The sequence below is a fragment of the Solea solea genome, chromosome 10, assembly GCF_958295425.1.
Source record: "Solea solea chromosome 10, fSolSol10.1, whole genome shotgun sequence".
Lineage (NCBI taxonomy): Eukaryota > Metazoa > Chordata > Actinopteri > Pleuronectiformes > Soleidae > Solea > Solea solea.
In genome coordinates, this window is record NC_081143.1 from 13,004,752 (window position 1) to 13,017,237 (window position 12,486).

General features: G+C 39.5%; 1 protein-coding gene across 1 annotated transcript; it reads left to right on the forward strand.

Annotated features, from left to right (window-relative positions):
- Positions 1–10: 10 nt before the first annotated feature.
- On the forward strand, positions 11–5,378 carry cnga1a (cyclic nucleotide gated channel subunit alpha 1a). Its single transcript, XM_058641706.1, has 8 exons — positions 11–839; positions 1,319–1,409; positions 1,525–1,587; positions 1,792–1,956; positions 2,039–2,143; positions 2,428–2,534; positions 3,575–4,185; positions 4,272–5,378. Exons 2-8 carry the CDS (start codon positions 1,342–1,344, stop codon positions 5,160–5,162), a joined length of 2,010 nt encoding a protein of 669 aa, XP_058497689.1. The 5' UTR covers positions 11–839; positions 1,319–1,341; the 3' UTR covers positions 5,163–5,378.
- Positions 5,379–12,486: the final 7,108 nt, after the last annotated feature.

Genomic DNA, 12,486 nt, shown 5'->3' on the forward strand with positions numbered 1-12,486 from the left:
ACAAAGACCACAGAAAATCCCAAGAACACTGAAACTGGAGCTGTTATGAGCCCTTAAATAATTGTACTTATACTGGTGATTTTCCATCTCTCATATGCATTACATAATAGTATATTCTGTATTTTCCATATAGAACTGTGCGACAAAAATACAAACACCACACCATTCAACATGGAGAGCCATAGATCGACCATAATTGAGTGGCACCCAAGGAAGAAGGATCTTCCGTTACAATAATAAGGCAATCAACACTGACAGAAGGTCAGATTTAATCTCACTCTTGCAATTCGTATTGATATAAAAGGAGCCTGATCCAACTGATCCAACTCTTTAATACCTGCCACGGGCTAATAGGATCAGAGCTGGATATGGGAGAGTGCTGACTGAGCAGGATATACCTGTGTGTGTGCGTGTGTGTGTGTGTGTGTGTATGTGCAGGTCTGCTGCTCTGTTCCACAAATGGTCAGGAAAATTAGAGCCTGCTGCAGATAAAGAAAAGGTGTGTCAACACAATAATGTTTTTCAGTGCTGTGGATCGTCACTGAATGTTAACAGAGCGTATTCCTTCACTTCACTTCACTTCACCTCCCCTCTCTCCTCTCCTCTCCTCTCCTCTCCTCAGCCAACTCTAATCCACAAATCCTTATCAGGGTCACTGAGACTCGATAACACACTTCGTCGGCCTCAATGCTTTTAGATGTCTGATAACATTTTAACAATAGTTTAAATAGCATTGATGATCAGTACAATTATTCCTCTGCTATTGTAATCGGCCGCTTTCCAGATACGGAAGGATTGAAGGAAAAATGGACTTAATGTTACATCAATAAGTGTAAAAGGTACGTTTATTTATTTCTGTTTTGTTATCACTAAATAAATGAATCAATAAATTACTGTTTTATTTTAAATACAGCTTCTCCTTTTGTTTTCTTTATCAAAGACATTTTGTTACAGTAACAACGAGATGGTTGAAAAACTTTTGGAGGATGGGAACACAGTTCAGTTTCTGTCTTTATGTTACAATGTACATAATAATAATAATAATACATGTTATTTATACAGTGCTGTTAAAGGGTGCTCAAAGGCACTTTACATTAAATGAAATTGTCATAAAACAAGCATAGGCTAGTATACATGCACATGCAACAAAAACAATGGAGAAAAACTTGTTTGCATCTAGGGTTGCATTTTATGATTTCACTTTGCATTCAGGAGATCGCTATCCACATATATACAGTATATATTATTTACCTTTCGTCAAGCACAAAGCTTTCAACTCAACCTCTGTTGAGTCTCCACCTCTGTTTTATCTTTGCAGAGCGAGCTACGGAATCTGCTGCTATGTCCACTTCAACCAGCAATCCTCACCTCACTGCCTCAGGCAGCGGTGAGCACAGTGAGCACAAGCTGTGAGCAAAACTTCAAACTAATTCAAACAGAAATCCATATGTGTGTTAACTGCATGTAACAACGTGAGATAATAGGCTAATTAACTGTGTGTGTCACATGCTGTGTTTGTTCTAGAAGTGCACGTCCACCAAACCCTCATTTTCTGCTCAATGTGAATAATAGTAACAGCAACGAAGAGTAAGTACAATTAAAGAGTCGCTATGCGATAACTGAAGCCCTATGTAGTTTCTCTTTGATGTTTCTTAAACGTTACTTCATTAAATGTGTAAATGAATCCTTTAGCAGAGAGAAAAGTAAAATAGAGGGGGGGTGATTATGTGATAATGCAAATCTTTCCTACCTGATGCATCATTTTCACAAATGCACTGATTTTCATTACAGAAAGGAGAAGGAGGGAAAGGAAAATGAAGAGAAGCAAACACAAGACGAAGAAAAGGAAAAGGAAAAGGAAAAAGAAGAGAAGGAAAAAGAAAAGGAAAAGGAAAAGGAAAAAGAAAAAGAAAAAGAAAAAGAGAAGGAAAAGGACAAGGACAAGGACAAAGAGAAGTCAGCAGAACTTCCTTAAGATAATGTTAATATAATTGTCTGCACACTTCTTTTAATTGACTGTCTTTTGCTTTTTTCTCAGGCCAAAAGAATTGTTCGTGATTAATCCTGCCGGGAGTTTGTATTACCACTGGCTGTTCATCATCACAGTACCAGTCATGTACAACTGGCTCATGATCATAGCCAGGTGACATTTATAAATCAGGCTTCATCATCATTTTAACCGCAGAGCCTTTCTGCCCATCTGAAGATGACGATGATGGCTTCTTTAATCAAAGTGGATGAATTCAGATGTGAATGTAGGCTGAATTAGTGAAACAGTGGCACAGCAAGATATACTGGAATGTGCCATTAAGCTTTTGTTGGGTTGCTCTTCAAAGTGCTCTTTGCCTTCATTGTTGTTTGTCCTTTATTCATCTTGTGTTGAATGAATGTGTTTTGAAAACGATTGTCTCCTGCTCATGTGAACAGAGCCTGCTTCGAGGAGCTGCAGCATAACTACATCGTTTACTGGATGTTGTTGGACTACACCTCAGACCTGTTCTACCTGGCTGATATGCTCGTCAGAACCAGGACAGGTAAAAAGAAAAAAAAACAAAGAGCCTGGAATACATCCATCCCTCCATTCATTATCTGTACACACAATCCCAGTCATATGAGATGGAAATTGCTTTCATTTCACAAAATTCCCACTGCAGTGCAGAAGCACAAAGCGGCGTAATGGTGCTGAAAAAGACACCTGAATCCAAATGGGTTTTTGCACTTACAGCATGAGAGGACGGTGGATTCTATAACACACTGCTTGTGTACACTGAATTCATTATTTTCACAGCGACAACTATTTTCACTATATTTTGCTGTGTGTATTGGCATATGATAATTGTATCAATTAAATAAGACTGTGTCCTTTAAGCATTTGAAATATGTTGATTAAAACTGATTTACATAATTAGTTAGACAAATCTTCACAAACCATGAACAAATGTACCTTAATTATCACACAAGCAGCCAGTTGAATAATGAATAATTCATGATTGAAGGCTGCTTATTTGGTGGTTATATGAGTACTTGAGTAGCCAATGTACACTTAAATTCCAAAGCCACCAAAAGTCATTAGCAGTAGGCAGGTTCCTACTGGCTTGACTCATAGGTACCATTTGAATTAATCATTCACCAAGGCAAGAAAGAGTCGTGTGAAGGGTTCGCACATTTATTTCCACTTGCCTTGACAATCTATTAATTTAACGGGAACATAACATAATGGTCAAAAAACCTTTTCACACCAAACCTAGTACAGCTTCTAACAGACAACCACAACAAAGAGGATGCTAGATATTTTCCAGTACATGTCTCTCTATCCCTCTGTCTATCAGCGCGGTCAAAGATATCAAAGTGTCCACAGTACCCTTACTTTAAACACCGAAGGTCCACAAAGCCACGTTCCTGTTCCTTTCCTTGCAATCAAAGGCTTAAGGCCAACAGTTAACTACAGTAAACTTAATAAACTAAATAACTCAATACCGGCTCCTACACTTGTCATTTCACATGTCTCTGGATCTTCTACTCACAAAAACCTTGTTCATCATGGGTTGATACTTTTGCACTTCTTTAAATGCAGGTTACCTCGAGCAAGGTCTATTGGTGAAAGACGAGAAGCTGCTGTGGGATCGTTACGTCAGCTCCTTCCAGTTTCGTCTCGATGCTCTCTCCATGTTGCCCACTGACATCTTTTATTTTGTCCTCGGCCTCGACTACCCTGAGATACGCCTCAACAAGCTGCTGAGAATCAGCCGCATGATGGAGTTCTTCACGAGGACAGAGACGAAAACCAACTACCCCAACATCTTCCGCATCGGGAACTTGATCCTGTACATCCTCATCATCATTCACTGGAATGCCTGTTTCTATTTCTCCTTCTCCAAGTCTATTGGCTTCGGAGCTGATGACTGGGTTTATCCAGCTCTGGATGATCCAGAGGAGCCAGACTTTGGCAAGCCAATGAGAAAGTATGCGTTCAGCCTCTACTGGTCCACACTGACCTTGACTACCATTGGAGAAACACCACCACCAGCCCTGGACTCCGAGTTTTTCTTCCATGTGGGCGACTTCTTAGTTGGAGTCTTGGTCTTTGCCACAATTGTAGGAAACATTGCCACCATGATATCGAACATGAATGCTGCCCAAGCCCAGTTTCAGTCCCGAATTGACAACATCAAGCAGTATATGCAGGTAGAGGACTCTCTTCTTACCAGTTCAAAATGTGAAATAATAAGTGCAATCATCTTTTAATCTTCCTGTTTTCTTTTTATTAATAGGTTCGAAAGGTCAGCAAGGAACTTGAGCTGCGAGTCATTGATTGGTTTGACTATCTGTGGAATAATGGTAAGGCACAGGACGAAAGAGAGGTGTTAAGGTATCTTCCAGACAAGCTAAAGGCTGAAATTGCCATCCAGGTCCACATGGACACCCTGAAGAAGGTTCGTATTTTTGCAGACTGTGAGGCAGGCCTGCTAATCCAGTTAGTGCTCAAGCTGCGGCCTCAAGTCTTCAGCCCAGCAGACTTCATCTGCAAGAAGGGCGACATCGGCCGCGAGATGTATATTATCAAAGATGGGAAACTCGCAGTGGTTGCCGATGACGGCGTCACACAGTTTGTTGTGCTGGGAAGTGGCAGCTATTTTGGTGAGATCAGTATCCTTAACATTAAAGGCAGTAAAGCAGGGAACAGGCGGACAGCCAACATCCGCAGCGTTGGATACTCAGAACTCTTCTGCCTGTCCAAGGATGACCTGATGGAGTCACTGACGGAGTACCCGGATGCTAAAGCCATACTCGAAGAGAAAGGCCGGGAGATCCTGATGAAAGACAATCTGATAGAGTTGGACCCTGCAAACATCATGCCTGAGACACAGGAACTGGAGGAGCAGGTCAACAAGTTGTACGGCACAATGGAGCTGATGCAGACCAAGCTAAAGAAGATTCTGGGAAACTACACGAGCGCAGACAAGGCTCTGAAACACCGCATCGCTGATCTGGAGCATCTGACAGGAGAGGAGGTGGACGAGGACGAGGACGAGGAGGAAGAGGGGAAAAAGGAAGAGAAGCCGGACGGAGAGAAAACAGTGGAAGAGGGGGAGGGAGATGGGCAGAAAAAGGAGGGCGAGGAGGAGAAGAAGGAAGAGGCAACAGATGAGGAAGGAAAATAAGAGGAAACCACAGAGAAAGAGAAAAAATGAAGCTTGTGAAAAAGCATACTTTTATATGTAGAATCATCTTTCCCATATATAAATATTATTTACTGATCGAAATATTTGCCGGGACACATCTTGAAGTTCATGTATATATATAATGAAAATGTAATTTGTGAGTATTGCCAATGGCAATAGTGTCATTCAACTTAAATAAAGTGGCATTTGCTTTTCCTACTGAATGTGAGATGCATGTCTACATCTGCAGTGAAAAACCTGTTGCTTATCCACACAGGGATAATCTAATCACATGGCATGCAGTAGCTCTGCAGCATTTATGCTTCATGTCACGCAGCACACACTCTGAAAAGCTGCTGAGATTAATAAATGACTGATAATAAGGCTGGACAAAGAAATCAAACAAATCCATTTTCAGTTATGTTATTAAGTTAATGAATCATTTAGAAGTGGATAAAAATGGTAAAAAAAAAATTAAAATAAAAAATGATTGTTTTCAATCCAATGGACAAACAAGAACTGATTTCTGCTCTCACTGACATGGATGACGTGTGTGAACACAACTGAACATCCACAGCCAGAAAGATTGTCTGACTCACTTCTGTGAGGATATGGCAATTTCTCATCTTTTGTGTTGGTTTTCTCTACGATGACTAAGTTTCATTCACAAGCGCTAATACATTTATCAAGGAAGTGATGAGAAAAGCAGCAGATTTGTCATAACGCGTGAATATGTCGCAGAGAGTTGGTGATTTACTGCGATTGTGGAGGAGCCGCACTTACCACCTTTAGTTTTCTTAATTAAAACACACTGTGATACATTCTGAGAGCATAATTACGTGTCTGTTAATTAATTGAAAGAATTACAATATTTGTATTGCAGATGGTAGAAATGATGCAAAACCTAATTCAGGATGCTCAGAAGATCACAGAATATTTGCCAATTTCTGCTTGATAAATCAAGTTATTTCCGAAATTGCTGTGATGCTCGACTGCAGCAGATTGTTACTTTGCATATTCCCTGTGGCACTTTTGATTTAATTTAATATTAGTAATTATCTTTATTTGTATGCAAATGGAAACAAAAGATGAAATCAAACTCATGGCTCTGTACCAACTTACCAAAACTATAATCTGCTTTTTGAGTAAACAATGATTAGTATTGAAGTATTTCATTGACTTTTTGAGGAGATTTAAACTCCATTTCACAGTTTTGATCATATTCTATAGAAAAGGTATTATTAATAGAAAATTAATATACAATGTCAGTATGTCGCTGTTTGTTCAATACCTCCCAGTCATCACCAGCCTTGATGATTTAAATGTTTGCTCTTTCTCTATATATATGTATATACTTTTAACTCATTGGCTGCCAGCCGTTTTCAGAGCAGTGGTCGAATCTGTAGCATTCAATGGCAGTTTAATGACTTTTTTTTTTCAGTTTTTCATTATTTGTGTTTTTTTCTTTTAAGTTTTGTTTTTATTTGGGAAGCACTTTGGAACTTTGTTTTGAAAAGTGCTCCATAACTGAAGTTGATTAATAAATATTATTATACGGATATACAGTTCATGTCCACCCTGTGCCGTTTGAATACTAAAGTCACACGTATTTTACATTATCCTATACATTAGCTATAGCCCAGTGGTATACCCAATTATGTCCATTTAGAAGCTCTTAAGGATGTCCTTGTCATTATATCTTATTTATATCTTAAATACGTTATTTTTCTAATGTAAAATTAAAGATTTTAAATTTTAGGAAATGTTCCATATCATCTGATCTCAGACTAAAGCAGGGGTGTCAAACTCATTTTAGTTCAGGGGCCACACACAGAGCCTTTGATCTCAAGTAGGCCTGACCGGTAAAATAATTGGAGCTCTGAAATAAGAACTCCACATTTTTACAAAATATATTAACAACCTGACATTTCCTGAGAAAAATAAGTACAATTTCAAGAATATTATGCTTAGTTTACCATTTACACATGTGCACTACAATTTATAGATTAATAAGGTATCTGGAAGTGAAAAATTTAGTAGTTCACATTATGATTAGATTCTAATTAATCACAAATTCATCCTGCGTGCTGGATTGGACACTCTAGTGGGCCAATTCTGGCCCATGGGCCGTACATTTGACACCCCTGGACAAGAGCAAACTGTGTGGAGCACAGAAATGGAATTGTCTGTTGCCATATCCCAGGATTATCCACAGGGAACAGAGACGTTTAGGCTGGTCGTCACCACAGCTTCCAGAAACAATTGCTTGCTGCAGCCACCAGTGGTCAGTAATGTACAAGATAATAATTATGCCAAAGTGGCTTTTGCTGCTTGTGAACGCAGACAGGACTGTGGATTTAAACCCAACCAAGTCTGTGAAAGAACACTCTTTTTTATTCTGTATGCATTCTGAACACTCCCCGTCCACAAAAGACTACTATTGATGTATTTTTCATTCACTGAGAAAAATAAATTGCCTCTGAATATATGTATTTTATTTGATATTGTTTCCATCAGGCACAGTAATAGGTTGTTGTCCCAGCAGCAAACCGAGTCACACAACAATCTAGTTGTTGACATGCTTTTGATTCATCTACACCCTAAAAGTAAATGCAAGATAACAATTAATACTAAGTTATTAAATAGCATTATAGGTCAGAATTTTCTGAAACTGACAGACCAAAATGTTATATTATATGTTCTAATAATTGTCTAAAATTGTTATCGATCGTAAGCAGAATAAATCTGAACGCTGTGATCAGCATCCCATCATATTCAAATGCATTTGGGTCCCTCAGCATCAGAGAGTCAGAGAGTCAGTGCAAAAGGAGCATCTTCCTTTTTCTTGCACACAGTTCTGATAGTGATAAGAAAGTGGGAGTCGGCGCGACGCACGGGTGCGTAAAGAACTCTCTGCAAGTCTAAGATAAGGCTGCATCCTCTCTAAGTGATCACATAGCTGCAGAGTTTAATTCAAATAAAACACAAGTCTTGAAATTATGACAGTATAGTCATGGTTGTCAACATATATTATATATGGTTATTATATAATATACTACATATGTGAGTATATGAGTGATAGTAAACTGTATTTTTTTCTCTAAAAAATATTTTACCTTCACCTCTAATGCCACATAGAGCTTCAGTTGACTGAAAGTGTCAGAGTCCTGCTGAAGAATCTTCCTCCTCCAGCACCTCACATGTCCACAAACACTAATATTTTATGTACAACACGTATACATGTTGTGGGCTGCAAGTAATGCCCAGCTTGGTGTCACAGTTTGAAAGTATTAGTCAGAGGAAAGGGATGAATTGCCTCCATTAAAGGAGAAAAAACATCATTATCACTGGTACCATTGTCTGGAGCAAAATGTGCTAATCTGAGTAACAGATCATTTCTTAAGCCTCTAAAAAAACAAACAAACCAAAACAACTGTTACACCTGAGTCTTGTCTTATGAAGCCACTGGAAAGCTGTGATTGATTGGCATACGATGCTCTATATCCCTTTGCTTTGCATATGGACCTAAAGTACAAATTGAGTGTCTGATGTGAAATTCTTCTAAGGAAAGGTGATGTTGAGCTGCTTATGACTAAAGTAAAGACTAATCAGGAAATAATTGAGTAGCAATTCTCTTTCATTAGCAAAGAAAGTGTTGCCCCTGGTTACATTATGAACTGATTGAAGAAATTAGCCCAGAGGAATGTGAGTTCTGACACAGTGCGGAGGCAGCTGTTAGAGGGACTGATGGCAACACGGCAGTTATTTGACCGCTGACCTGATTTTTTTTTACAGGACAGAGGCATGCATGTTGAGACACATGTGAGAAGAAAAAAAGAAAAGTCATTTCATATCAATAAGTAATTACCTAATGGTGACCAAGCCTCTGCTAGGCAACATGCACACAGTCAGCACCTCATTAAGCAGCCTGTATAGATAATGTAGCTTGAAAAAAGATGAATGGATAAATAGATGGATGGATGGATAGACAGACAAAAAAACAGTAAAGGTCAGATTTTGATGAAATTTTCAGAAGACTGTAAGATATTGCCCAGGAAAGAAATGATTAGATTTTGGTGGTGATGTGGGGAAACTGACCAGCCTTAGCAGATGTTTGCACTGCGTGAGTGCCTTCTTTAGCTGGCTTTATAATATCTATCACAAGCTATATTCCCCTGACCCTTAAACAATCAGTAATAATTCTCCACTGAGGGAGAGACAGAGAGATCCGAGCTTAATATTCCATCAAAGCATCGGGGGACTCAAGTCCAATAAAAACCTCAAAATGTGACCAAAGCTTACATTAATATTCTTTTTTAAAATCACTTTTTTTTGTTAATTTGGTAACAGCAGTACTGAGGGCTGGATTCCAGGTTGGAATATAGAGTGTACAGCTGTGCCACAACAAAGAACAAAAAGTAAAAAAAACCTCTTTGGCCATCTAGGTGGATATAAGGCACAGGTTTAGTGGAAAAGGAATAAACCTATGAATCATATTGGTTCCTGTGTCAATAGCTTCAGTCAAAATTTGCGTGTCGTAGACATTTGTCACAGAGGGAATTTCCTCTCTTCTGATTGAGAGGAGCATTATATATCTGCGGCTGAAAACAGGACACTGTGTCTCTCAGCCACTGGCTGCGTGTGGGCAGAGTCGCATCTTTCCACGTCAATAACACAATTTGTCAGGCCAACAGAGATGCAAAAACAACCATACAGCGCTCTGCAGGAGTCAGCGGGGGTTATGTATACTTTAGAAATGCCAAAAAGGCCAAATAGAGCCATCAGAGAGTCAGCTTTAAAATGATGATGTTGGATAAATTGCAAAAGACCTCTCTCCAAACTGCATATATTGGAGGGCATAGCCAATATTCCCTTAAATTGCACAAAGCAACGTCTTGGACAGAGTGAGGATTTGTGTACTGAGGAGAGGGCAGACTGACATTGCTCAGCAGGCAGCGTACACCTGCAGATAAACAAGGCAGTTTTTGCCTTGACCAGGGAAGGATTCAGCAGTAGTGATGTTTTCCTGAGCACGACTGATACCGTGCCGGTCAGTGGGTGAAATGAAAGAAGTGTGCCAATAAGGTTGGTGCCTGGCTCTTTTGGCGTTTAAAATCAGTAAATATCAAACCACTCTTCAGTGACTGCTTGGTCTAAGACACAACCCTCTGCGGTTACAATCATGCATCAGTGGACTGAAGCGTCCATGTAATTACACCTTATTAAGCACTACTTCATTTCACATGTCGTTGTATGCTTTCTTCCAAATGCCACATCAAAGCATGGCTTCGTCTTCTCTTCAGTAAAGGTTTCTCAGATTGTACAGCGGTCAGCTGAAGAGCCCCTACACACAGCGGTGATTTCCCTGCCTTCAATGAGTGGTTTCTCTCAATATGTGTGTCACAACGTGTTAGGGAGGCGAATACACTGCTCGGATCCAAATGCACGACGAAAGATTCAAGAGTTGTTATTGTCCTCTTGAAAAGACAAACAAAATCAAAATCACTTCTTCCTAGAAGTAGAAAAAAAACTAAATACTTGGCACAAGAGCTACAAAGCAAACCGCAAAACAGACTTGGACACTGCCGTTATCTCTGGAAGCATAAACGACACACTGGCAGAAGGACTGGGGACACTATCTAGGGAAGAGGAAATCAAGGGCAGGTGTGAGTGATTACTTAAGGATCACCAGGTGAAGTGCATGAGGGAATTGGGGGAGATGTGTCAAGACAGGTGAAGAAACAACGCGACAGGAAGACGTGAACTTTTACCAAAATAAAAGGGGAAGTGAAAATCAACCCAACACCGAAAGTGACATGAACTTAACGTGACTTTAAGCATAAACTAACACAAGAACTGACTAAGCAAGACAAAAACACTAACAGATCTGGCGGGCTCTTTACAATTAAAGCTTAGGGAAACATGGTTTTAATCATGCCAACTTTATTTATTAATTCATTTTGATTCCCATCCACAGCCAAATTCACAGCTACTCTTCATGCGGTCCACAAAGCGGTCATTTTATCTTTATGTTGAACTCTAGGAAAACAGAAAAAAAAAACAGAAAAAGTGGGCCAATGATGAACTAACATTAGTCACAAAATGTGCTTTTAAAGAGCACGCTATGCCAAAATGATCAAAAGACAAAGAATGTAAAACACGTAAAAAAGTGCACAACAGTCCCTAATTAACAAACAAATAAGCCTAGTGCCAGCAATGACGTTGACAATGAAACAAACAACATCCCAAACAATAAGAATAAAACTTCCTAAAAAAGATAACCAATAATAATCCACTAATATCTTAATGAGTGCAAATTAGATTTCATGAGGTATCACACCAGCCAATGAAAGCAGTACTCTATAATAAGATTCTTCACAGAGCAACAAAACTGTGGATACATCTTTACGATCTAAGACATTTATATCGTACGGATTATCTAAATACAAACTAAATGTGTCCAGTTACCTGTAAATATTTGTAAATACTTTCTGTATATCTACACTAAATGTTTTGAGATTGATTTTCAAAATTGCACAATGTGCATGTGTTTGTTTCATTTCTGTTCATCCATGAAAACATAGGCCTTGCTGTGTCATATGAACACACCTGAGACCTGAAATAGATTGCAGTCACATCATGCCGAGTAAAACCTGGTACAGTGCATTGAGTTATACCCGTCTTCTCATATTTAAACATAATTAATAATCCGCTGTTGTTCAGGGGGGGGGGAACCACTCGACTGACGCCGCCCCATATGCATCACTTCCCATCACTGATGTTAGCTGAAAATCCTGACTGTAGTGTCCTGGATTTAATCAGACATGGAATAAATACAAATGTGATTCTTGTAGAGGTTACCACTGCACTTACGGCTATAAATGCAAGCAGGTGAAGGAGGTTTATCTGATGTGAACAGTTCAATGTCTAGAGGGTACTTGAGCCTGTTAGGTGTGAATGTACTGTATGCGTGACAGAGAAGGAGAGAGTCACAGCCACAGTAGGCTGATACAGCACTCAACCTTTTAATTCTCTCTGGTGAAGTGCTCGAGGATGATCCAAGACCTTAATAAGATCAGCGTTAACACTGTGGATGATCCACCTGAAGATCAGGAGTCATTCCAAATGTGACAGCTGTGCAACACGGATACTGAACTGCATCAAATGTGCTAAGACCACAGGGGGAAAGAGAGTCCCTGTACATGTGGGTATGCTCCCTGCAATATTTCAATATCCTGTTTGTGAAATGCTCATCAGAGGGGTCAGCAGAAGATAAAAAGGTGCAGCATGTGCCTCACTGATTACACCCCACTGAGAGAGTGAG

What these genes read in the sequence shown, in the direction of transcription:
- cnga1a (XM_058641706.1), top strand. Translation starts at nt 1,342, where the DNA reads ATGTCCACTTCAACCAGCAATCCTCACCTCACTGCCTCAGGCAGCGGT. An exon ending in AATAGTAACAGCAACGAAGA is followed by an intron (nt 1,588 to 1,791) that starts GTAAGTACAATT and finishes TTTTCATTACAG; the next exon opens with AAAGGAGAAGGAGGGAAAGG. An exon ending in GCTCGTCAGAACCAGGACAG is followed by an intron (nt 2,535 to 3,574) that starts GTAAAAAGAAAA and finishes CTTTAAATGCAG; the next exon opens with GTTACCTCGAGCAAGGTCTA.